The sequence below is a fragment of the Helobdella robusta genome, assembly GCF_000326865.2.
Source record: "Helobdella robusta unplaced genomic scaffold HELROscaffold_68, whole genome shotgun sequence".
NCBI lineage: Eukaryota > Metazoa > Annelida > Clitellata > Rhynchobdellida > Glossiphoniidae > Helobdella > Helobdella robusta.
The window spans coordinates 672,598-700,396 of NW_008705387.1; the positions used below are offsets into that span (position 1 = coordinate 672,598).

At 33.8% G+C, this 27,799-nt stretch overlaps 1 protein-coding gene across 1 annotated transcript in view; it reads left to right on the forward strand.

Moving 5' to 3' along the window:
* Positions 1–9,013: 9,013 nt before the first annotated feature.
* Positions 9,014–27,799, forward strand: part of HELRODRAFT_89193 (hypothetical protein) — a gene marked incomplete at both ends in the record, with an annotated part of 28,684 nt that continues 9,898 nt past the window's right edge. Inside the window, 16 exons of the mRNA XM_009030395.1 lie at positions 9,014–9,093; positions 9,179–9,323; positions 10,022–10,156; positions 11,073–11,142; positions 14,173–14,304; positions 15,016–15,168; positions 15,246–15,391; positions 15,532–15,794; positions 15,923–16,073; positions 16,891–16,971; positions 17,175–17,331; positions 17,410–17,527; positions 17,588–17,712; positions 17,971–18,126; positions 21,666–21,760; positions 22,894–22,973. Of these exons, the coding sequence (XP_009028643.1) occupies positions 9,014–9,093; positions 9,179–9,323; positions 10,022–10,156; positions 11,073–11,142; positions 14,173–14,304; positions 15,016–15,168; positions 15,246–15,391; positions 15,532–15,794; positions 15,923–16,073; positions 16,891–16,971; positions 17,175–17,331; positions 17,410–17,527; positions 17,588–17,712; positions 17,971–18,126; positions 21,666–21,760; positions 22,894–22,973 (2,087 nt within the window). The remainder of the gene's footprint in view (positions 9,094–9,178; positions 9,324–10,021; positions 10,157–11,072; positions 11,143–14,172; positions 14,305–15,015; positions 15,169–15,245; positions 15,392–15,531; positions 15,795–15,922; positions 16,074–16,890; positions 16,972–17,174; positions 17,332–17,409; positions 17,528–17,587; positions 17,713–17,970; positions 18,127–21,665; positions 21,761–22,893; positions 22,974–27,799) is intronic.

Genomic DNA, 27,799 nt, shown 5'->3' on the forward strand with positions numbered 1-27,799 from the left:
TAAAGAATTTCTTTGATGGAGATTTAAGTACCTATATCAAAAAGCAGGAAAGTGAACAATCATTCAACATCAAGAGTTTTCTGCTGGTAACTCAAAATGTGAAATTGGTACTATTAATATTTTTGCAATTTTGTCGTCAAAAATTTCAAAATTTGACAACATCAGTTTTTCATCATCCTCAGAAAAAATGTTTCCCGAACCTCCACACACCATCTTGTTGGCTACATACCAGCCATACAACCTGATTCATTGCTCTAGAAAAAACTGATAAATCAACATCATAAACTAAACCGATCTGACACTTTTTGACATTTAATTTTTGGCACTATTCTATTTACTATATTGTTCCAGTACTGTGTACTTTTGTTGGTAAAAAGCCTGTTATAAAATTTTAATGAAACCATATAGTTATTTTAATACGCCATTTTTCAAAATTTTTTGTAAAAGTTTTTCAATATTTCTACAATATTGCTTTGTACATATACGCTCATCACCAAACCATGGTGTAATAAATCGTTTGTTTGTCTGCAATAAATCATGCATAGGGATTCCATTTTAAGTTCGCTAGCAAGTGTTGCAAATTTATTATCTGTATCATCTGTTTGACATTTTCTTGCTACAGGATAATCTGATAGAGCCTCTACAAAACAATTTTCTTTGAGGGCTTTCACGATTTTTGATAAACTTGAGTCAATATCACTTTTACTTTAAGATAACTCTGGTTTGAATACATCGAACCTGGAAATATATTGCTATCAACAATGTGAGAACTAATCAGTAGATTTAACGGACCTACCAAAACATGCATCTATTGATTTACATGATTCACCAAATGGAACATCTCTAATATTCAATCTAAGAGCAAATGGACAATATTCTTTTACATGACCATTGGAATCGCTCACAAAATAAGCATTTAACATTGCGATGAACTCTAACATTAATCTCATTTGTTCATAAGAACAATTAAAAAATTTGTTCTGTTCTGAGCCAGGTCTATATATGGCAATTAAACAATACTGATTACTCCCATCATTTAATCTCATAGCGACGGCTTCGAACATACTAATTAAAAGTTGGTTTAACTTTTTAAATTGTAATTATTCTGAAAAATATCACCAACTCATCCTGATTATGGTCAATGAAATGCCAGGGGGCACAGCCAAGTTTGCAGAAATATTACCAACTGATCCATGCCACGTTGTTTGTGGTCAGAACCAGTATGTCAAGACCTTTATAGATCAAACCATAGATACCATCAAGTTAATATTTATAGACCTGATATTTAACATACATATTTTAACCATACTCCTATAACATTTTGCAAAATTAAAATTTACACAGATCAGTTTTTTTCATTTGCCAACTGTTCAAGAGAATACATAGTGTCAACGCATCTGTTAATTATCTTAATTGTTTCTTTGTAGATAACCGTTCCACTTTCTGTCTCCACGTTTTTTTAAACAAATTTGATGTTATTATTATTATTTAATTTTTTAATCATAATTGATCAAATAACATTTACTTTGGAAAAAATATTAGAAGAAAATATAAAGTGGTCATAAAAAATATTTGGAATTTAAAGAAACGTGAAATGTTTTTGAAAAGAAATGTGGTTACTGCATTGTTGCACGGCGTCACATTCCTCGATTTTTATAATTACATTTAATTATTATAGCTACTCTATATTTTCTAATATTTTTTTAAAAGTTGGACTGTGGCTATAAAATTATTATTGTTTTTACTTTTAAAGGTTCAGCAATAAACACTCCATAACTTAACTCATCTGTTAATTTTAAACAAATACAAAAATGATAGATAAAAATATGCACGCAAATGAAAATTTAATAAATGCTGGTGAAGATGATCAAATGGTAAGAACTTTTTGAAGACCAATTTTACAATTACTTATGCCTTATTTTAATGTTTAAATGTTTATTTAGAAACTATCTGGCTACAAGCGTAACAAAATAAAGACTATTCTGCTATGGATTGCAATTGTAGGGTCTGCAGGCTTATTTTATCTTATATTATATTGGAAGCCAGACGTCTGGATAAAATGCTCTTGTACTAAATGTTCCATGTATTGTGCAGAATATGTTATTATAGAGGTAAACTGGTCATGTTTTTCAGATTGGTGTTGATCTTTTTAATAGTTTCAATTCATTATTAAGAGCAAATGTAAAAGTATATGACTTTTTAATTTATAATCATCAGTTTTATCTGTAAATATTAATGATCTGTGTATCAAGATTGTGAAAATGTTGTTGTTGTTGTTGTTGCCCCATTCTGGGGGACCCCTAGGGTTCCAATCGAGGCCGGAGCCAAACCGCCACTGCAATTGGGTTTCTCCAAAGGTCTATTGGTTGTAGTTTTGTGGTGTTTTGTGGACAGCTAAACAGATGCGGTACATCATCTGTATGATTGTTGCAGAAAGGACAGATGTTGAGGTGCCCACTGTCGATTCTGTTTTTGTAGCTGTTTAGAAGAATACTATGGCTAGAACGGAGTTGGGCTAGGGTCCGTCTGATTGCCCTAAGAAGTGATTCTTCTGTTGGATCTATTTTTGGTGTAGGTGGAGGCCATCCGTCAAGTAACAACAACGGCGACTGATACGTCTTTGTGGCGGTGGGAGCTTTGAAGACGTGAGAAGCTTGAGTCTAATGTCAGTGATGCCCAGGCAGGACAGGCATACTCGATTGTTGAACGACCGATGGTTTTTTAGGTCTGTAAGAGAGTTTCCTTGTCCTGGCCATAGGTTGTACCACTTAGTACCTTTAAAATATTATTCCTTATTGAGGCCTTGGATGCTGTTTCTTTATGGTGTTGTGAGAAGGACAGCATCGTGTCTAACGTGAGGCCTAATATTTTTCGATTATGTTCGAGTGGTAATTAATTGTTATTTATTTTATTGCTGGATGATAGTGATACTGTGAAGTGTGTGTGGTGAAGAGGGTGACTGTGGACTTGGAGTTGGAAATCTCCAAGTTTCTGCTATTGAAAAAGTCGTAAAGCTTCGGAAGGTAACAATTGAGCCGAAGTGTCAAATCATCTGCCTTCGGACCTGTAGTGTAGATTGAAAATTCGTCTGCATAAGAGATATCTTTGACATATGGAGGAGGATTTGGTATTTTGGAGACGTAGTAGTTAAACAGAGTTGGTGACAATACAGAACCTTGAGGCACTCCTGAGCGGATGGTGCGTTGTTTTGAAAATTGTCGACGGAACTCTGTTGAGGCGGAGCGTCCATGCAGATAGTTTGACAACCAGCGGACAATTGACCGTGGAAGCGATGATGACATGAGGTCGGAGATTAGGATGCGATGGTTAACGGTATCGAAGGCCTTTGTGAGGTCCAATGCTGTTAAGATTGTTTGGTGAGCTGGCCTCTTCTGATTTAGGCCGATTGCGATATCGTTGACCATCGTGGTGAGAGCTGTTGTTGTAGAATGAAGTGGGCGAAAACCATGCTGATGGCTCGCTAAGGTTAGGTGATTCGAGATGATCGGCAGAAGGCATTTTTCAAATACTTTAGCTGCCGGAAGAAGAGATATAGAACGGTATGATTTCGCGTCGTTAACTGGTTTGCCGGGTTTCAGTAGGGGAATGATTTTTGATTTCTTGTAAATTTGGTGTTGGTCATCCTGTTGAAAGTGCTCAGGAGCTCCTTCCAACGCGATTGTTTTAATTTGTTGATTTTAGTTGAATTATTGTTGATGTGGTTGCTATGTCCTTAGATGTTGGATCTGTAGCTCTGATGTCATCTCGTCTTTTCATTAGGTCGGTGATTTCTTTCGATAGACCTGGAGTATATGAAATTCGTCTACCGGAAGGTATGTTGTGGTCACTTGCGTCCTGTAGAATACGATGAAACGATTTCTCGGCCGCTGATAGGTTGGGAGGGAAGACTTGATTGGAAAATCCGGCTTCGGATTCTTTGGTGAAACCATCCCAGTTAGCTTTCGCGAAATTTATGAATCTGATTTTTGGGGGGTTAATATGTTGAATTGTTGTTTGTAAGCTGATGTGAATGGGTAGATGATCTGATGAGAGTGAGGTCATCGTGGACTATTCCATGTTGATGATCAACGTATCAGAGGCGACAGATATATGGAGATGAAGGCTGGCCGGATGCTGGGAGACGTGAAAATGAAATAGGTTTTTTTTGTTTGTTATACCTGACATCCATCTGACAGCAAAATGAACTTTACTGAAAAATTAATTAAAAATTAATTTAATTTAAAAAAGTAATTTATTGCAAACACGGATTTCTTTATTGATTGAATTTTGGCATCCAGTGAGGCGTTGGATTAGAGGCTTGGTAAATTTTTGAATAAGCTAAATTATGCATTTTGATCAAATTTATTTTGCTATACTTTCAGATTTTGTAGCTTTTTTTAGTTAATACTATAATTCATTATGCAGTCGACACTATAAATCCATATGAGCAACTTTTGTTTCATATCTTTACATTTCAAGTTTGTTGTAAAAACAATTAAAACAGGATCAGCACGGGCAAGTTTATGTGGAGAAGTTAGAAATGTATCAAAATTTTCAAAGGTTGTTTGATCACTTCAGTTTTAAGCCCTATTTTAATGAATTCTAAGGAATCATTAATAATTTTTTAATTTTTTATTTATGGAAAAGGATTAAAGGCGTTTGTTTCACGCTTGTTTTATTATTTTTTAACATCTTTCATAATTTCAAATCATTTCTATCTTTTTGTTGGAGCCGTTTCAGTTTTCATTCACACCTTTGAAATGTTTTTTCTTTATTTAGTTGTATTATCCACATAACATTTGTTTATAATTTCTCAACTTCAATTTGCCCATCAATGCTTGTTAACAACTTACGTAAGCAATATATGCATTATTCATTCAGTGTTTGCTTAAATGACATACTCATCTTTTTCTTATCGATCACCCAGAGAAGACAAGATTGAACTAAATTCAAAAATAAATCTAGCCAGCATATGAATCTGAAACCAGCATTGGTTAAATGGTAGAGTCCTATCATTCTCCATTATAACGCCAGACCACACGTCACACACAGACGTTAAAAAATCTGAACGCATTGGTTTAAGAAACTCTGCTTCACTCATCATACTTGCCAGATCTCTCACTAACAAATCACAATTTTTTCGCTCACTTCAACTACTTTTTGTAGCAACAAAACTTCAAAACCGAATGCGCCGTAATAAACGCCTTACAATTTGTTAAATTGCAAATGTTGCTCTATCAATTTATAATTCATGTTTAAAACCAATGTTCGCACATCAACATACCATGATTATGAAATTTTGTTCTTAGTCTTATTGAACATTGTTTGGATAACCTCTAGTCATTATCATTTAGTAGTCCGCTAAATTTTTTTGCCTCTTATAATTATGACCAATGTACCTAATAAATCCTTTGTCATCCCACTTAGTACTAACCATTCCAATATGAAATCCAAGTTCTTGTGTTTTTATATTTATTATCTAACTTTAGTTACTGTGATTGTTCTTTGTAGAACTGTTTAAATTGCTCATACTATAAATAAAATGTCAAAGTAATTCATTCATTAATTTTTTTTAATAATAATTTTTTAAGCAATTCAGGGTTCATTTTGAAAGAAGAAAGTACAGTGAGCAATTTTTTTTATTTGTTTACCAACGAGTTAATAAATTTTGTCTAGCTAACTTTTTGAAAAAAAATCGCAACAAAAATTATTTGTTATACGATAACTGAAGTAGTTTCAATCACTTGAGATTTTTAATTAATAACAAACCCCTACAATAAAAAGAAACACTGGAAGATATTCTTTAAAAAAATCAACTAAAAACATTGCAATGGACATTAAACTTGATAAGAATGGATGGAATGAGAGCGCTAAAAAATTTAAAAAGGCTAACCAAAATATAACAAAAAGAGAGAAGGATCAAAAACTAAACGGAACAACTTGTTCCTACAGGATTCGAATGAGGCGAGAATTTTTCTGACTGAAGAAACAACGGGAAAAGTGTGTTGAATTCTACTGCACTGTATGAATGAATCATGGTGATTATTGATAATCGTTGTATCAAATGACACTAAGTTGAGCAAAACAATTTTATACTGTTATGCATTAAAACACTTCGAGATCATGGTTTAAATGGCTCCATGTGAATACTCTATATCTATATTTAAGCTGAAACTAGAGATGTATCAAATAGTGAATGTGGCCAAAGGGCGAATAGCCGAATTTTTTACTTTTTTAGAGTAAAAAGAATGCTGCTAAAAATTACTCATTTGTATCCAATTCTTCATCAAAATAAAATTCAATCTTTTGTCCAATTTTTAATTTCTTACCCTCTAGGATGGCCAAAATATAATTCCCGCCAACAATAACCAACAATTGTTTATGGAAGCAAAAAATAGGAGTGGTTAGAACGAAAGTTGCAATATTCGGCTATATTACGATTATATTATTATTATACAGCGCCTTTAAAAATGGCCGAAGCCGAACACTAAGTTTCAGCCGAACACCTAATTTCAGCCGAACACCAAAGCTCAGCCGAACAGAAAAATTCAGCCGAACACTGAATTTCAATCGAACACTAAATTTTAGCCGAACATTAAATTTCAGCTGAACACTAAATTTCAGCCGAACATTTAAATTCAGTGGAACACCTAATTTCAGCTGAACACTAAATTTCAGTCAAACATTAAATTTCAGCCTAACACCTAATTTCAGCTGAACACTAAATTTTAGCCGAACACCTAATTTCAGCCGAACATTAAATTTCAGTCGAACACCTAATTTCAGCCAAATTTTCGGCCAGGCCGAATATTCGGTACGTCTCTAGTTAAAACACGTGTATTTCAAAAATTTGTAATTTGTTAAATAAGAAAACATTAAAATCTTTTGCTTGTTTCCAAATGTCTTTTTAAACTGATGATATTTGTTATTATTGCGCAGCAATCTTTTCAGGACATGGACTTATCTGAGCCTTTTTTGTGGCAGGTTAACATGTTTTTAATGAAATGCATAACTTTTTTATGTTTATATAAGAATTTCTTTCATTACAATAAAACTTCAGACATTTCTCTTTTTTAAAGAGTATCTATAAAATTTTCTAAGCGAACATAAATTGTACAAATTTAAAACTGTATGGTATGAAATAAAATTTCACCAAAATTTTAGTTTGACCAAAATTGCAAGATAATCCTCAAACCAACTCTATCAATTTTGTATTCTTGTTGATCACATACATCTGAATCCACTAGAAGCATTTTTCCTTAATTTCATTTTATAACACCATTGATAATAGGCACGCTCTTGTTCTTGTTTTGTTTTGCTTCTTGTTTCTTCATCTAATTTCTTTCTGACTTTTAGTTGTTAAATCCAATCTTTTAACTTTCTATCACATTTTTCTTGCATTTTCAACCAGAATAAAAAATAAACGTTGAAATAACTAATTTAATAAATCGATATAATTCATTGTTAAAGTTGTTCAGCTAGCTTGATATTGTCGGAAATTTTAAAATAATAAATAATAATGATATGAGGAGGAGGAGGATTTTTAAAAGGGTGACAAGGCCCCACGTTGGGCGCCAATTGTCGGAAATTTTAAATAATAATAAATCAAAACGATAAGAGGAAGTAATCTCCTCCTCTATCTTTCTCAGGGAATTTTTGTATGGTCCGACAATAATTTTTGTGTATATTTTTATCGTGAGTTCGACCAGTCCTGTGTGGCACTGGGCTTTTTCGAATTATATGATTTTACTGAGTAACACACAAACGCGTAAAAAATATTCGATAACAATTTTATTAATCGACGGAAGTAAATAAAAGGAATTGAACTAATGAACTCTAAAAGAATGTAAATGTCAATGAACAAACTGGAATACAGGAATTAGAACTCTTCTTGTTGGGTCTTCAACTTGGAATATGTTTCTTGGCGTTTTAATCGTACGACTTCGACGTGTGTATCCGATGGTGATGTCGATACAACTCCAATAAATAAAAGAAAATAAATTACAAAAATCGGAGCCTATGGAAATTCCAAGCTGCGTGTGAAACTATACCAATGAGTATAGAATCCAGCAAAGAACCCTAGGTCCACAAATAGCACAAGAAACAAAACAACGAGGCGGATTCGTTTTCACAGAACCCAAGGCCTGTTTTCACTGGGCCGGTCTGTCAGTCGGTCGGCTTTCGCACAACCCTGGCCTGTTTTCACTGGGCCGTCAAGTCTGATCGGCTTTCGCACGACCAAGGGCCTGTTTTCACTGGGCCTGTCTGTCAGTCGGTCGGCTTTCGCACAACCCTGGCCTGTTTTCACTGGGCCGTCAAGTCTGATCGGCTTTCGCACGACCAACACAAGACAACAAGAGTCAGAACAACACTGGTAACAAATTGTGTCTTCAGTACGCGTGCGAGACTATGCCAATGAGCATAGAGTCTCGTATTGAATCCACTTTTGAGAACTTAAGGCGTTTCTGAAACTATGCCAATGAGCATAGAATCACGCGTTAAGTCTCTTAGGGACCAGAAGAGGCACTGATTATTCGAAGCTGCCTCACTAGTCAACCCAGAGCGGACTCCCTCTAAGTCTTTTCACACCCTTCCTTATCAAAACAAAATAAGATTTTGTTTCGGGTGTTTTAAAACATAAAAATCTACAAGGCATGTCCAATTAATCAGAAAAAGTATTAATTAAATTTTAAAATAATTTATAATAATTTATGACGTCATCTAAATTGCAAAACAAAAAAAATACGTTGTCACCTATCGAGTAAATTAACTTGCACCATGCCCCCTATCGAGTGAATAAATTTCGCGTTGAAAATTTTGCAGTATTTTTAGTCAGCATTATTTCATAATTCTGACAATATACATGTTAAAATATTTGCTGTAAATAATTATAAAAACATTATGTTTCATTATTTTTTGTGCTGCTCTTTTTTCTAATTTGCTATTCAACAAGGTGTTGAACGTTCGTTGTAAAGATTGTTATATATTTAAACGCTTATCAATTTAACAGAAAATGATCAACCACAAATATTTTCTCCACAAAAAAATCAAATACATTTGGAACGATGAATTGCAAATGTTTCAAAAGCTCAGGTTTTTAAAAATTTATTTACTTGCCTTGTTTTTTGCTGTAAACGGATAACCTCAGTTGCAAAATTTTTGGTTGATGTTTTTAAAGGGGCCTGGATGGTGAACGCTTCTGCTCTCAATTTCATCTTTCTAAAGGACATTCACAAGAAGAAGAGTCACGCTGGAGGAATATTTATGGCTTCAACAACATCATTGCTCATGTCACACCTGTGTATAAACTTTTTCTTACCGAAGTATGTCATTAATATTAATAATAATTTTTTATATCAATAATTTTATATTTTATTGATTGATATTAATAATTTTATTGGTAGTATATTAGTGAAGCCAGGATTCAATTTTGCCATTGCTTTTATTAACCTCCATATCTAGTTCCTTACTTGGTGCACTTGCGTTGTTTAATGTTGATGTCTGGAAACGTTCATTTTTATTTCACTCATTCATGTTTTTGGAGTTCAGCACTTTTAACCAATTGTTCATTCTCTGCAAATGTATTCACCTTATTTCAATACTCATTTTGTTGCATTTCTTTTGACAATCTCAATCAATAAGGCTACTTAAAATTTTTTCATTTAGCATGTTTTGTTATTGTACTTTCTGTTATTAAAATAAATAATTATAAGATGGTTTTTCATAAATATATAGCATATAAACATCTTTTAGGCAATGTGGAATTTTTCCAGAAAATTCTATATAACGAAATTTCTATATTACGAATTTTTTCCATGGAACCGTTAAATTTGTTATACGGAGATCCGACAGTAGTTTTATAAAATTTTTTGTTTTTATACTTTATTTTGATTATCATTACATGTCGTTTATTTACTGTCATATTGTTCTTTCGCCTCCCACGGCACTTTATAAATGACATTATCATTATTTGTCACTAAAAATTAGCAGTTTTTAAAATTTTATTTTTATATTTGAACAGGCTCTCAATCCATTTTATGTTTTTCAACTGTTCAGCATCATACTCTGGTACGCCGATGATTATGAATTTTATGCCTCATGTATTGTCATCACGTGCATCATTTCTTTAGGGGTTTCAGTTCGTCAAACCAGATCAGTAAGTTGCCTCAATCCAGTTTTTTAATATTTATTCAAATGTCTTTATTGAAGCTGAAATTTAAGCAAACTTTCCGTGATAGTTTCAGCAGATTTCGGCATCAGTTTATTTAATTTTCAATTCTTGTTTAAACAATTTCAATACAATTTTAGTATCTCTAAACTAGCTAATGTTAATTTGTACTCGAGATTTGTAAAACAAAGTACAATAATTTAGAATGTTTTTTTTTAATTCATGCAATTTACTAATAATACAAATTAGTAGGCATTGATCAAGTTTCAATCTTTTTTGTCCTATTGAAAATTACATTTTAAAAGTGTTGGCGTGTTGAATTGCTTTTTATATGTATCGGCTGATGGTAGGTAGGGTGGAAGGAGTTAAGATAGGAAGGCAAGGAGTAATAACTAACTAAATGGTTCAACATCGCAATAATTCACAAAAGTATTTGTCGCGTTATGTCGCACTCACTCAGCCAAATAACTATGTTGTTAAATTGTTAAAAAGCGTTTTTAAACACTATTGAAATATCCCTATATAAATTGTAGTGATAGATTTATCGAAAAATTTAGAATTTGTCATTGAATATTTTTGCTAAATTTGCTAAATTTGATTTTTTTGTGACTAAGCATTATGCGATGATATATTATCAACTTGTTAATGGAAACGAAGTAACTTCGAATTTCAAATTGAAATATATCATATCATGGTATAAAACAGAACATTTAAAATTGAATGAACGTTTTAAAAAGGAAGGTATGAAAATAATTTGTGTAACGGGAATCTATTTTTATATAAACCCACACAATATGTTTTTCATGTTTCAAATGTCTAATCATGATGACGAAATGAATACAGCAGTTAAGCAATGTTGATATAAATATAAAAATTGATTAATTTTTTTCGATAAAACATCAAGATGCAACGAGCCTTGAAACATACTTTGTCACCTTCGGAAGTGGTATCTGTATATAGAAAAGACATTCAAGGTCAGTCGCTGTCTCTCGAGTATATTCTTTGTAATCATTTACTTCAATCAAAATATAATTTTGAATAGTAATGACAAAATTGAATTTTTTTATGAAGTGTTGTATCAGTTTTTACAATTACTAATTTGAAAATGAATTGAAAGTTTTGCGGTAAAGATTGACATTAGTTTAGAAAATTGTTTTGATGTCCAGATTGTTCTGCATCAAGACTCGTAATCGAGATGCTTGGTAAAGATATCAGAGGTTGGCTAACAGGAAATTTTGAATGCTGACCACCTTGTGTTTATGGCGGAGAATGAAAAAGATTTGTAGGAAAAGTAGGACTATGGCAAAAAGGGCCTACGGATTTTAGTAAGGCAACTATGTGAGAGAATGGAAGATCTAAATAATTTATAAATGTGTAGGTTTCAATGTGCAGTTTTTGGTATAAGATTTGGCAGAAACTCCACGCGTCAGATTCGAACTTGCAACGACTGAACTGTTGATGCCCACATCAACCGTTTGGATTCTTGATAATAGGTACAATTTAAACCAGTTGAGAGCTAAACCGTCTATACCTTACGATGTTCTTAGTCTGTTTAATAGAATTTTATGATCGACAGTATGAAATGCTGCACTAACTTCTTGTAGAGCAATCATCGCAAACATGTGTAAGTGCCTTCAACAAGGCCGTCCCTGTTGAGTAAGGTTTCTGAAATCCTGATTGTTACTTTGGTATCAGCGAAATTTTTGGAAGATAATTTAACAGTTGCTTGACGATTATTTTTTTCAATAATTTTTGAAATGAAATGAATGAATTGGCCTGTAGCTGCTAGCCATTTTTTCCAGTATTTATTTACAAACAAAAAACAAACACACGTTTAGACGGCATTTTCCCCGAGATCGGGGGTTGCCGCTTGGCTACCTATGATGAAACCGAAATACCCCTCGACTCCATCCACATCTGTCACTCGCCTCAGTATCACGCAACCCCGCTTTCACCCTGTCCTTCTCCACCTGCTCTCTCCATCCCAATCGCGGACGACCCCTTCCTACCACTCCTTCAACCTCGAACTCCAACGCTCGCCTAATCCCGACCCTTTCATCCCTTCTCAACATATGTCCATACCACCGCAATCTCGATCTCCTTATCAATGTCACAATGTCCTCATTCAGTCCCATCATTGACATCAGCTCTGTACTACTCCTCCTATCCTTCACTTTAACCCCACACATCATCCTCACCATAGCTCTTTCAGCCCTCTGCAGTACACTTTCCTCCTCTCTCCTCAACACCCAAGTTTCACCACCATATATCATCGCTGCTCTCACACATGCTTTATATACCCTCCCTTTCATCTTCACTGACCATTTCTTTCCACACAATACCCCACCCAGTTCCCTAAATTTCATCCATCCCACACGAACTCTAGCCGTAACTGCGCTCAAACATCCTCCATCCGCATTCAGCTTATCCCCTAAGTAAACAAAGCTTTCCACTCTTTCAATACCATCACTCAACCCCGTCCTTGCGTCCGTCCTATTAATCACACCATGAACACATTAATAGTATTCATTTCCAGTATTTATTTAGCAAAATAAAAATGCACAGGAGATCATGGTACAAAGTATGTGCTAACCACCTTAACTAAATGTGCAGAAATTAAAGAGTGTCATGAATTCAATTTTTTATAATATAAATATGATATTAAAACAAATATTAATTAAATAATTCAAAAAATTTAATCAAATACTTATATGTTGATCTCCACAATACATTACCATATATAAGATATGGAGAAAATAGAGAGTACAAGAACATCAGCTTTGCATTTTTACACAATTTGTTTCAAGATAGCATAGTATTACAGGGTTTAAAGTGATTTAATTCATTAGAGTCTGTGTGAGAATCACTGCGAGATAAGTGTCCTAATATCCTAGCTTCCTGAGTTTAATCTTGAAACTGTTAATTGATTCCGCGGAGACCGTCTCATCATTCAGATCATTCCAGGTGTTTACCACTCTGCTGCTGAAGAATCTGCTTGACGGCACTATCTATTTTTTGGAGAGTTTCTGCGGCCTCGTTGAAAAATCTGGTAAACGGCTTCTTTCTTGTTAATCAATTTGTTTGCCTGTATCAGATCTTCTCAGCATCTTCTTGTTTCCACTGTTGTCAATCCACATTCTTTCAATCTATCTTTTTATTCAAGATTTTTAAGTCCTCCGATCATCTTTGTTTCTCTCCGCTGTACTTTTTCCAAAATGTCCTTGTTTTTTTGCAGATCAGGACTCCAAACTTGAGCGCAGAATTCAAGATGGAGTCGAACTAAGGTTAGAGTGGCTCCTATTTCGTTTCTCACCTCCTTTAAAAACCTGGAATGCAGTTCGTCTATTTCTGGAGTGAAAACACGTACAAGTGTTATATTAAACGAAGTTGAAGTTTGTAAAACTAATTAAATGAGCGTTAAGTATTCACTTTGAACAAACAAGGAATCAACAAAGTAGAGTCGAGACACAATATATATATATATATATGAGCATCTGGCTACATACACTGCGTATCAATTCGAACACCGAAGATGGTATTGAGAATACCGAAAAAACCTTTTTTGATCTATTATGCATAAAATAAACAAAAAATTTTGGTTTTGAACTCAAGAAACTCAAAAATAATTTACGATCAATCGTTAGAATAATCGAAATGTTAAACAGGAAGTTAACTAACACCGAACCGAGCATGCTGTGATTTATTTATTTAATTTTATTTATTAACGTAACTGACCAGAGGGCTCAACGGACCCTTTACCCAGTCTGACCAAAAACAAGCTAAATTGCAGTTCAAATAAATAAAATGGCAAATAAAAAATAAATTTTCATCAATACTTGCATTTCTGACAGTTAATTATATATATATATATATATATATATATATATATATATATATATATATATATATATATATATATATATATACGTTGTTGAAAAATGATTTTTATAACAAAATCACTTTATACTTATTTGCTTAACATACCGTTTTTCTAATTTTGCTAGATTTTGAATCCGTTACTTCCGATATTTTGGTTCCCGGTGATCTTATTGAAATACCTCCAAGTGGTTGCGTCATGCAGTGCGATGCGGTCCTCATAACTGGCAATTGTATCGTCAATGAAAGCATGCTCACAGGTAAAGCAATTGTAATTCTCACATTTTTTAAAAATAATTTGTCCAACTTTTTTTATATTTTGCTACTAGGCTACTATTAGAAGTTTTTATTAACATCTATAAAAGAAATCAGAGTTTACATATTGAATATATTTTTTGAATTTAGTTAAAATTTTGTTGCTAGTACTGACATATTCTTATATCTTTTCTTTAATCCTTGTTTTTTTTTAACGTGACACGACTATTGTTACTAACGTTATAATTGGTTTAATTTGGTGCACACAACATTCATTATACGCACACACATAAAAGATAGTGAATATGTGATTGGTGATCATTCGAATAGGGTTTCCATATTATGTTAATGTTAATAATTAATGTAGAAGTCGCTTATTTTCTTCATTTTGGTTTATGCTACTTCGGGTCAAAAATCAAATAGCGTGAAACCGTTCGTAGATTTTAGTAGTTGTAATTTCACCCTCATGTCATAAATTGTATTTGCAAAATAGTTCAAACTGCTCAACTAGATTCTCAACAAAAATTAATAATATTGGTTGTTTAAAATGTTGCGTAAACGTTTTACTAACGTTTTATTTGTACTTGTATTTTTTTTCTTAATTTACTTTCCCCACACACGAACCTCCAATGTTTTATTTTCAGATGAGCTCAGGGAAATTTTATTTTCTGCGCCCATAATTCTGTAATTAAATGAATAAATTGTTAAAATTGAAGGTGAAAGTGTTCCGTTAACAAAAACCCCTTTACCTGGCGAAGGAGTATTCAATTCAAATGATCATTCTAAGCACATTTTGTTCTGTGGGACACATGTTATGCAAACACGTTATTATGATAATAAAAAAGTAAAGGCAGTTGTCATGAGAACAGGTTTGTTGGATTTCTATAAAAAATTTCTATAACATTCTGACATGGTAATTTTAGCTTTGTCCCAAATATGTTTAAAGGTTTCTACACAGCTAAGGGAGAGCTGGTTCGATCTATAATGTTTCCCAAACCCTTAGACTTTAAATTTACAAAGGATGCCTTTAAATTTGTTGGAGTTCTCGCTCTTGTAGCATGCATTGGCATGATTTACACAATCGTTCTTATGGTTTGTTTTGTTCGGTTTTATACATAAACTCATTTTTTCTTTGTTTTTGAACTTAACGCTTAAACTTTTTTTATTAAGGTTAAGAAAGGAGAGTCTCTGTCATTAATTATGAACTTAACGCTTAAACTTTTTTTATTAAGGTTAAGAAAGGAGAGTCTCTGTCATTAATTATCATAAGGTCACTTGATCTAGTGACTATTGTTATTCCTCCTGCTCTTCCAGCAGCCATGACAGTTGGCATCGTTTTTGCTCAAAAAAGATTGAAACAGTCACAGATATTTTGCATCAATCCTTCCGCAATCAATTTGTGCGGGGCGATAAATGCATTTTGTTTTGATAAAACTGGAACACTTACAGAAGAAGGCTTGGATTTCATGTGTGTTGTTCCAGTTATTAATGGAAAGTAAGAATTTCATGCACAAAAATTTAATATATTTACCTTTTTGTGGTTAATTTAATCCATATATTAATGCCTTAATGTCACTGTTAATGCAAATTACGTTGATTGTTTTTATTTATTATGAATTGTAGCAAATTTGCAAAAGAAGAGCAGCAACTTTTTAAACTAGACAAAAAAGATCCGCTCTTGGTTGCTATGGCTACATGTCATTCATTAACAATAATTGATGGACACATAGTTGGAGACCCTCTTGATTTGAAGATGTTTCAAGCTACTAACTGGGTTTGTCTAACATTATTATTTTTACTTTTTGCTTTCGAGAAGTTTAAATTTAATGCTTTTTGTTGAAATTCATCTTTTCAGGTTGCACCGCATCATTCAATTATTAGTATTTAGCATTCATGATTATGTATATACTGCTTGAGAGTTGGATAAAAAATTAAATTGTTTTAGACGGTGAATGGTCAAATTCATAAAGAAAAATTATGGAGCAGCAGTTTTAACGTTGGGGTGTTTAATAAAATCTAATGAGAATTAGCAAAGCTTAATAAAGATTCAAATCTGAAACTTTTATTTCTTAAATTTAGCATCTTACATTCCAGAAAAAAATTTTGTGGCAAAAGGGATCAATTGGGAGATAGAGATGACGTTTTATATCGCTATGATCGAACGTAGATAAGTGTATGAAAAAGCAGTTTCGTTTTTTGCTTAGTTAGGGAATAGATAAAATTAGTCATTAGTTATTAATTGAGATGTGATATATCACTGGTACTTACATACAAACACATCAATATACTTGCTTACATTAAGCACTTATATATAATACGCTGTATAGTTTAACCAGCTCTCAAGTGGTAGTAAGTTAATTCATATTTTGACGATTATCCTTATCCTTACAAATTTTTCAAAGTTTTTAATCTAAGTAAAAGTTGAGGTTCGGGAAAATATGATGAACTTGAAGCATAAGCATTTAAAGTTCAGAACTAAATGCTTCGTTTGAAAGCTTGAAAATAGAATGTGTTTCGTGTATCAGTTGTTTTGGATTTTTAGCAATATTTAATGTCATTGATTATTGCCTGTTATTTAAAAATGTTTGAAGGATTTGGAAGAATCTGGTAGTGACGAATCAAAGTACGATGTTATGACTCCTACCATTGTTCATCCTAAAAATCCTGACATTGTTACAGAATCTGCTGGTTTCAACACCCCAGAGGTCAGCGCGGACTTTTATGGCGATCTTTCATTGGTATTAGATAGTAAATGCATTAAGTCGGTGTTTTAACTCAAGCTACTAAGGGACGAAACAAATTTTTAGAAAAAATTAAATTTTTGAAATCGATACAACTACAATTGTGTAATTTTTTTGAATATTTTATTAATTAGGTTTTGCCATATCAAGTCGGAATATTGCGTATGTTCACGTTTTCTTCAAAAATGCAAAGAATGTCTGTTGTAGTGAGGGAGCTAGGATGTGATCCTGTGCATTGTTTTGTTAAAGGCTCGCCCGAGATAATTGTTACTTTTTGTGAACCCTCTTCAGGTGTTAATTAATTTAGCAATTCCTAAAATGTTTTTTCTATTTCAAAAAATCTCATTTAATTTTAATGTTTCATAAAAGTGCCTTGCAATTTTCAAGAAGTTTTGATGTTCTACACCAAGCAAGGTTTCAGAGTTATAGGTTTTGCTTACAAAACGCTCTATAAATTATCTTATGTAAAAATCCAAAGAATGGAAAGGTATTTTTTTCCAATAATTTTATCATTTCATAAGATTAAAATAAGTTCTTTTATTAAAAGGGAAGCCGTTGAATCAAATTTAATCTTTTTGGGATTGTTAGTTTTGGAAAATCGTTTAAAGCCTGAATCGACATCAGTAATTAGAAAATTAAAAGATGCACACATCAGAACTATCATGGTCACTGGTAAGTTGAAAAAGATATTCTTCAAATCGGTTACATATATTTAATATACTTATGTAAAGAGCTTTATAATTTGTTCAAATTCATAGTTTGCAACTGTTTTCTAAATTTTAACAGTGAGTTCGAATTTTTTTCAGGTTAATGAGCTAATTTTTATCTATTTTTTTTAACTAAGTTAAGCTAAGTTTTTTTTATGTTAATCATCGCTAGTTTGTTGCTTGAAAATATCTATATATGAATTCCTGAAATTGATATTGCCAGGTGACAATATCTTAACCGCACTGAGTGTGGCTCGTGACTGTGAAATGATTGAAAAAAATGACAAAGCTGTCCTTGTCTCTGCAAGAGCACCAACGCCTTCAAATCCAGTAGACGTCGAATTCAACTTATGTGAAGATTTAAAACACAAGAAGGTTAGTTTGTATTCACTGGGAAATTTTTGGCTATTAAACCCAGGTAGTAAAAGGTTTTTCCCAAATATTTAGTGATTTGAATATCCGTTGTTTTTGTCTGTATTTAAAATTTATTTAACAATTTTAAACTATATTTTTAATGTGCCAACAGGTGTTTTTGTGCGTCACCCATAAAGTAACATTAGGGCGACACTGATTTCAAAATTGTTTTTTGTTTTCTTTTTTAAATATGAAATCACTCTAAAAACAGTTTAGCATATAACAAACGGGCCTAGAAAAAAGGTTGCATGAATTTGAATGTGTAATAACAATGCAAAAAATCTAAAGATTGATCACAAATACGGTCAGTTGGCTAAACAACATCGGGGCTTTGCCATAAGGTCCGAATTTACCGAATTACCGAATTTTTTATTTTTACCGAATTTTTTATTTTTCGAAGATGTGTCTCTTTATTTTGAACAAAAAAAAACTAAACAGGATATGGTTTTGTTAGCGAAGCAACTGGATGGAGGTGGTCAAATTTTATGGTGTGAGGGCCGCATTGATTTTATCTTTGGAGGGCCGCATATATATATATATATATATATATATTGTATATATATATATATTGTATATATATATATTGTATATATATATATATTGTATATATATATATATATATGTATATATATATTGGATTAAGATTGTCAGAAATGCAATTATTGATGAAAATCACAGCATGTTCGGCGTTAGTTAACTTCCTAGTTAACTAACGCCGTTTGATAAGTAATCAGTGTTATCAATATATATTTTTAAATTCGATGTTGCAGATGTTAGACGATGAGGTGGTGTATCAAATACTGAGGACAACTCTGACAGCCCGATTCATAAGCCTTTGTAGACGTGTTTCCTGCTTCTTTGAATTACAATAATCAAGTTTGGACAATAACAAGCAACGTGCCTGATTCCCAGTCAGATCGATTGACAAAAACTGTCTGTATTTTCTTAATATGATAATTATAAGCTTTTGCTATTGATGAAATATGTTCTGAAAAAAGTTAGTTTCTTGTCGTGGACAACTCCGAGTGTCTTCAAAGCATCACTAAAACTAACCATCCTTGATTGATGTCAGGTCTTGTAACTTGTTAATTGAGTGAAATGTGCCCAGTGGGCTGACCTCTGTTTTATTTGAATTGAATTAAAGTTTATTAAGAAGAAACCATCTCTCCATGGCAGCAATGCACGTAGTGATGGTATTCACATTTGATGAATATTCCCTATTGTCCAGTGGGATTGAGAGTTGTGCATCATCAGCGTATTGGTGTTAGAATACATTGAACCTTTTGATAATCTTGTGAATTGGCGAGATATATGACGTAAAAAGAAAAGGACCCAGGACCTAGCCCTGGTGTGCTCCGTTTTTAATTGCTGGTGATACATATTACGATATTTCGACAAATTGGCTGCGACCAGACAGGTAGGATGAGAGCTATAACATGGCAGATCCATCAACACCGAAATCGACGTTTAAACGTTTCAACAATATGTCAAGACTGATAGTGTCAAAAGCCGCCGACAAATCTAATCCGTCAAGAATTGTTGCCTGGTTATTGTTGCAGGAGTTAAACACGTGGTCGAGCATGTGCAACAAAGCCGTCTCTGTGAAGTGACATGTGCGATAAGCCGACTGGAGAGCCGTAAAACTTGGATGTTGAAAGATGTAAGGCTGTAGCCTCTTTAGAGCTGCCCGTTCAATAATTTTTGAAATGGTAAATAGATTGGATATTGTCTATAATTGGATGGATCGGACCTACCTAAATTCTGTTTTTATATGAGTGTGAGAACCTGCGCTGTTTTAAAGCTATCAGGAAATTGGCTATGAAATGAGAGATTCGTTAGGATGAATATGGTAGTTGACAAGGTGTTTGGTTGATGCAGTTTGTTGATAATTGATGTGGAAAAGGGTCCACTGGTGATGTTTTATTGCAGGAAGATTTGATGATGCTCTTGATCTCATCAGGTGTGACATCATCGAAGAGCCCGAAGCGAAGATGATTGCAGGCCGAGGTAGTAACATGATCTAAACCTGCATCATCTGATGATACCAATAATTGTTGTTCAATATTTTTACAAATATTGTTGATTATGCTGATGAAGTAGTCGTTGAAGCTATCGACCGATGATGAAGTTTTAGAATTATTGATATAGGGTTCGTTGCGATTCCTGTGTAGGAGTTTGTTGAAGTTGCGCCAAGTGGCGCGCAGGTTCATCGACCTGTCGAGTTCACTTCTCAACAAATCCACTCTGGACTTAAGGATCTATTCCCGGGCCATCCTTTTTGCATTATCATAATTAAGTTTATTGATTATAGTTTTATTGTTCATGTATACACACTCCATTTTGCGCTTGTGTCTTTTTGCACTTCGGGCGTCATTTGATATGAAGTTATAGGAATCTAGATTTTTGCGGAAACCCCTTGTTTTTAATGGAACCTGTTTATCAAGTGTTTGAGTAACTATTGAGTTGATATAAGATGCATACTGATGAACAGCGTGTTTATCACATTCAAGAATGAGGAGGATAATAGGTCATCGTTAAACTTTGACCAATTTACTTTTTTAATATTTTTGAACGTAACCTTATTGGATGTAATGTTGAGTCGAAAAGCGGTGATGAGGCTGTGATCAGAAAACGATGTTGGGTAGACATTGACTGTTGAAACGATGATTGAATGTTCTTTCGGTGTGATAAGCAGGTCGAGGATATTGCCATTATCATGTGAAGGCGGACAAACATGTTGGAGCAGATTAAACTCATCTATGATTTTCCACAGTTCAACATTTACTGATGCTTGAGGAGAAGGCGCGTTAAAATCACCGCACACTATGAATCTGACGTTTGTCGAAATAACACTATTAATTTAATTATTAAATTCATGTAGGAGTTTAGATGTAATAGGACCAGGTGGCCTATAAATGATGAAAATATGAACCGGATGTTTAGTATAATGGAGCTTGACAGCGAGTAGCTCAAAGCCGGTTGTTGAATGTTAGGTGATTTTTGAACAATCTATGTAGTCTCGATGGACGATTGCAATACCACCTCCTTTCTTATCAACACTTGTACCTCTGTGCTGATGAGTAACTGAGAAGCCAGGTAGAGTGACATCACACTTGACTATATCAGGGTCATCAGATGCAACCCATGTCTCTGTTAAACCTAGCACATTTAGACTATAATCCCGCATCATATCTTGAACGAGTGTTCAACAAACCAAAATTAATATGTTGTGAATTCTTGACGGTTGAGATCCACGATGAAGTGTTACGTTTGGATTTAGGTCTCCATATTTTAAACCTGAAAAGATTATTACGGAGTGCATCTTGGGACTCAAAAGATTGAAAACACATTTATTTTCTTTGGTTTAACATCTAGTTTTTTTTTAATTTTTCACTCGTATACTTTTTTATTTATGTGAGTGCTTTTGAGATTTTTTTAAAGTAGCGCTATATAAATGATCAATAATAATAATAATATATAATTAATTGCAGTTACCAGTTGAAGTGTTGGATGTGGAGCAATTTGGAATGAATCATTTGATTGTTGATGGCAAATCATGGTTGAATATTAAAAAATTTTATCCAGATATTCTAGACAAGGTTGATATTGATACTAATATTAATGATAATAATGTTTTTTATGAAGTGCCTGTGTGCTGCTTAATGGGTATCAGACCAAACAAACATTAGCATAGCCTTTGAAGGCCTGTTAAAATGATTTATAAATGGTTGTTGGTAAAGTTTTTATGTTAAAGTAGAACAATAAAAGAAACTTCTGTTGATGAAGTTTGATTTGTTAACTGGGTGATGTAGTTGAAAAGATTAAACTATGCTACGATGATAGGATGTTTGAAACATGTTGGGTATTTTGTATGTAATGACTGCAATGTAATGATAACCAATGTAGAGAAATGAGGGATTATGAGCTTGAAGAAAGACGGAGTAAATTTTGAAAAAGGTTGGTAAGTTTATTTTGAACTTGTTGGAGAAAATATATATAACATCGTGTCAAGGGCTGCAGAAAGATTTATGATATTAATAACTTTCCAGAACCGGTTAAAGCAAATGTTGGCGAGAAAATTGCACAGGTTGAAAATAACTATTTTAGTAGAAAAATCAGGTCTAGATGCGGACTGAAGAGGAGAAAAAATTAGAAAGAAGATAATGTGTGGAGGAATTCTGTTGTGGACCAAACGTCCAAAAGTTCATATAAGTTTGAGAGGTTTGATATGGGACGACAATTTGAAAGAATTGATGTTGGCAGTTTTGAAAGGGGCTGGAAATATACCATCATTGAAGAAAAGATTAGTAGGTTTTGATAACACCGGAGCAAAAGTGAAACTGTTTAAGAAAAGAAGTAAAAAGCACCAAGTAAAGAGATTTTACTTGGTAAAACCAAAATGAATTTTAGAATTTTTTTTGAATTTCTACTGTCGAAACAACAAGGAAAGAGTTAAATATGTCTATTATGTTAGGAATGAGTTAAATATGTCAGTGTTTGTTATGTTATGTTTTATTTTTATCCACCTTTTATAATTTTTTTATTTCTGTAATGTTAATAAAATTATTATTGTCATAATTGTTTTAATTTTTAGATAAAGGACGTTCGCTTTTAAATTAATGATTTCTTATGCTTTATTGTTTATTCTTTAATTGTCTGTTCTACAATTTTTCAAATTACTGTCCAAATTATTATACAAATAAATTATTATCGTTGACTGTTTTCAAATCAGCTGGCCGTTAGGGGTACAGTATTTGCACGATTTTTGCCAGAACAAAAGCAGCAGCTTATTGAATTACTTCAAGAAAACGGGTATATTTGTTTTATTGTTTTAATTTTTTCATAGCTATAAGTGATAAATTTTTTCAAGCATTATTGTCTCTGTAAATCTAAAAAGTGACTATAAAGTTGGAACACTTCATGCTGAATACATCGAGGCTAAAGGCTGTTTGAATGGGCCGAAACAATCATAAAAATCTTTATTTCAACTTTTTCCAATGATTTTAATTAAATTGCGTTTTGATATTGGCCTTAAATAGATATTTGATGCGGCATAACGAAATTTTTGATATCTCAATCTAGGCAGATACAAATTATGGCAAATTATGACTCAGTGTCGTAACTCTTCAAATTCCATTATCTTGACATTGCACCTTTGAGGTGACACCATAGAAATACTTTAGTAAATAATCTGTCCTAAGTCATACTTTTCTAACCCAATGACATACAAAACATTTAGGTACTCCCAACATCTTCACACAACCCCGCTTTCACTCTGTCCTGAAACCGAAATACCCCTCGACGCCATTCACATCTGTCACTCGCCTCAGTATCACGCAACCCCGCTTTCACTTTGTCCTTCTCCACCTGCTCTCTCCATCTCAGTCGCGGACGACCTCTTCCTATCACTCCTTCAACCTCGAACTCCAACGTTCGCCTAATTCCGACCCTTTCATCCCTTCTCAACACATGTCCATACCATCGCAATCTCGATCTCCTTATCAATGTCACAATGTCCTCATTCAGTCCCATCATCGACATCAGCTTTGTACTACTCCTCCTATCCTTCACTTCAACTCCACACATCATCCTTACCATAGCTCTTTCAGCCCCCTGCAGTACACTTTCCTCCTCTCTTCTCAACACCCAAGTTTCACCACCATATACCATCGCTGCTCTCACACATGCTTTATATACCCCCTTTCATCTTCACTGACCATTTCTTTCCACACAATACCCCACCCAGTTCCCTAAATTTCATCCATCTCACACGAACTTTAGCCGTAACTGCGCTCAAACATCCTCCATCCGCGTTCAGCTTAACCCCTAAATAAACAAAGCTTTCCACTCTTTCAATACCACCACTCAACTCCGTCCTTGCGTCCGTCCTATTAATCACACCATGAACACATTTCTTACATTTGAACGTGCCTTCCACCTTTTTCAGTGCCCCCCTCACACCACTACATCTCTTATGCACCCACTTCTGACATCCTATACACAATACCGAGTTAGCCTTCACTCTCCTGTCACATACCCCACAGGGGTCTATTTTACTTATCACTCGCTCCCCACCTTTTCCACTCACCATTACCTTCGTCTTACCAATGTTTACTTTTAACCCTTTCTTTTCGATAACACTTTTCCATCTGTCAAATTTTAACTGCAATTTTTCCAAGCTATCATCCATCAAGACTAAACCATATGCATACAAAATTCAAATAACAACCCCTCCATTATGTTTCCACAAATAACATCCATCACAATTGCAAACAAAAACGGTGATAACAAAGTAAGAATAAAAAAACTTGCATTGTAAATAATGACAAAGAGGAATATGATGCTATCGATGAAGAAAAGGAAACCAACGAAGATGGACCAGCCAATAAAGATATCTGACACCTAATTTCCATCTAAGTTCACTTTCACAAAGTGAATATTTCCATATATAAATCAGCTTGCACCGATGATGATTCATTCGGAATCGAAATATGGCCTTATTTGCAACATGAATTCAGAAAATAAGTTTATTTTGAATTTTAATAAACTAAACGTTCTCCAAAAAACTTTAGTGAGAAAAATTGAAAAAACGAACTACAAACATGTAGAATTTATATTATTAAAATTATGTTCTATTACCAACACACACATATATATATATATATATATATATATATATATATATATATGTTGGTAATAGGATTTCACGGCTAATAGTGATTGAGTGTGTTGAGTCTAAATTAGATTTGATAACACCACTCTGTTTATGCATCGTAAGCCTTCTAGTCAGTGAGGTAGTAGTAATACCGATATATGAGTCATGTTGACGTGCACAGCCGTCAAAGGGGCAATTAAATTCATATATTACGTGATTACGCTTTAACACAGCGTTAACTCCAAACAACTTTAGTGAGAAAAATTGAAAAAACGTACAACAAACATATTAACGTCAAACATTCGGTAGAATTTATAGAATATTGTGTATATATATATATATATATATATATATATATAACGACTAAACTTCAAAAAAACTTCAAATTATAAATTTTAAATGTTTGAGTCGGTCAGTTGCGTGAAACTGAGTCGAGTTGCAGATGTGAATGGCGTCGAGGGGTATTTCGGTTTCATCATAGGTAGCCAAACGGCCACCCCCGATCTCGGGTAAAATGTCGTGTAAACGTGTGTTGTGTTTTCATTGTTGATTAAGCGCCGGGTTGGGAGTGAGGTTGTCATTTTTTGTTGTATATTTATTTTAGGTTTATTGATGTCAATTAGGACTGCTTCTGCAATTTTAAGATGCGTGTAGTTGGTGTTCTGGTATATTACTTTAATGTTGTGGTCGAGGATTTTGCGGCTTATAGTGATTGAGTGTGTTGAGGCCAAATGAGATTTGATAGCACCACTCTGTTTATGCATCGTAAGCCTTCTAGTCAATGAGGTAGTAGTAATCCCGATATATGAGTCATGTTGACGTGCACAGCCGTCAAAGGGGCAATTAAATTCATATATTACGTGATTACGCTCTAACACAGAGTTATCTCTAGGACTACAATTGTTTTTCAGTATTAGGTGAAACGTTTTTTTATTGTTGTGAAAAATTCGGAGTTTAACTTTACTATTTGGGTTGGTTGGTGTGACATTTTTTTTGATGATATGTTTAAGAATAGCTTCATCTACTTAGTATGCAGTTGACATGTGATTTCTGTAATACAAGATGATGTCGTTATCTTGATTGTTGGTATCGAATACTTTTCACATCATCATTGATTGCTTGCACACTTCTACCAACTTGAGATTTGACAACTTCACGCTTCAAAACCGTTATTTCATCGCATAGTTTTGACCCAAAAGCATCCATTCTCGAAAGTTTACCACCACCCTCATCAATAATCGTTTTGATGGCGTCAATCTGCTGTTTAATATCCTTATTCAATTTGTTCATTTTTTTCATCTCATCAAATACTGCTGAGTTGCCAGCTTCAATTTTTTCGGAAACAATTTTCTCGATAGGTGATAAGCCAGAACATGCAACACAAAAAATTCTGAATGCTGTAATTGAAGTCAGTGCTTCATCAAACATGCCTGGAACCAAGAACGACACCGAACAACCGTCACATACTACATTAATGCCCTCACAAGCAGCTGCTTTGTTGGCACTCTTTGTATTTCTACCCATCATTGTTGTAACACAAAGTTATTAAAGTCCACGTAAAAATCTTTTGAATCACGTAAAACACTTAATCACGTAAATATCTTAGTTCAGTTCACGAGTCTGTAAATTTAGCGCAGCACAAAACAAAACAGAATTTCAAAGCAAACGATACAACTTCAGAGACTATCCTACAATATCAACACAACTATAGCTGTCCAATTTCGTCGATTTAACACTAGTTATAATTAAATTAAGATAGACTAATCAAATAATACAAGATTAACTGAAACTAATTGTAATAAAAATTATAACACCTTATTCAGCAAAAACTCGACAATTAAACGCTACCAAATTCAATAAAAAAATTGTGGTTTCTTTGCTCTGTACTTTTTCTTAGTTTTTGTCTTGGTTATTATATACATATAGAGCGTTGAAGGATTGACACCTGCTGCCTTCAGGAAACCCGATGGAAATCGAATGGTGTCTGTTTGGTTAACTCAGACAAAGAAAAATATAAACTATTCTGGAATGTTCAAAAGACGGCTAAAAATGGTGTTGGAATTTTTATCAGAGAACCGCTTGCCCAAGAAGTACTGGATATTAAAAGGATTAATTCACGTCTCATGTGGATCAAGCTTCGCATAGACAAGCAAACAATGATTATTCCTTCTGCATACGCACTACAGACAGGCGAATCAGAAGAGATGAAAAAATGACTTCTGAGCTGCATTCTCTGACACCATCTCTACAATACCAAAATTTGAAACAATCCTGATTGGAGGCGATCCCAATGGCCACGTTGGAGAGAAAACAGATGGTTTTGACAACGTACATGGCGGTTCTGGCTATAGAAACCGGAATGAAGATGGCAACCGCATCCTTGAGTTTGCTGAAAGTCACGGGTTTTGTTTACTGAATACATATTTTAGAAAGAGGTTGGAACATCTCATAACATACAAAAATGGACCATCAGCCACGCAAATTGATTTCTTCGCTGTCAAGCAACAACACCGAAGGCTATTCAAAAATGTCAAAGTTATACCAGGCGAATCGGCTATTCAAAAATGTCAAAGTTATACCAGGCGAATCATGTGTCGCCCAACATAGACTCTTTGTGGCAGACCTGGTTGTCGAACTGTCAAAACATAAGACTAAACAAATGCCTCGGAGAATCAAAACGTGGAAGCTGATAAACAATATTTATCGAGAAAAATTTCAACAGATTGTCGCCACACAGTTAGACCACCAATCGCAAACCAGTACAGATTGGAGTACATACAAAACCGTTTTGATGAACGCTGCAACTACAGTTTGTGGGAAAACTGGTACAAAACGTCAGCATGAACGTGACACTTGGTGGTGGAATGACAGTGTACAAAATGCAATAGCTGAAAAGAAAGTTGCTTACAAGCAATGGCAAAAATCAAATCTGTTGATGACCATAAAATTTTCCGTGAGAAGAACAACTATGCAAGACGTCAAG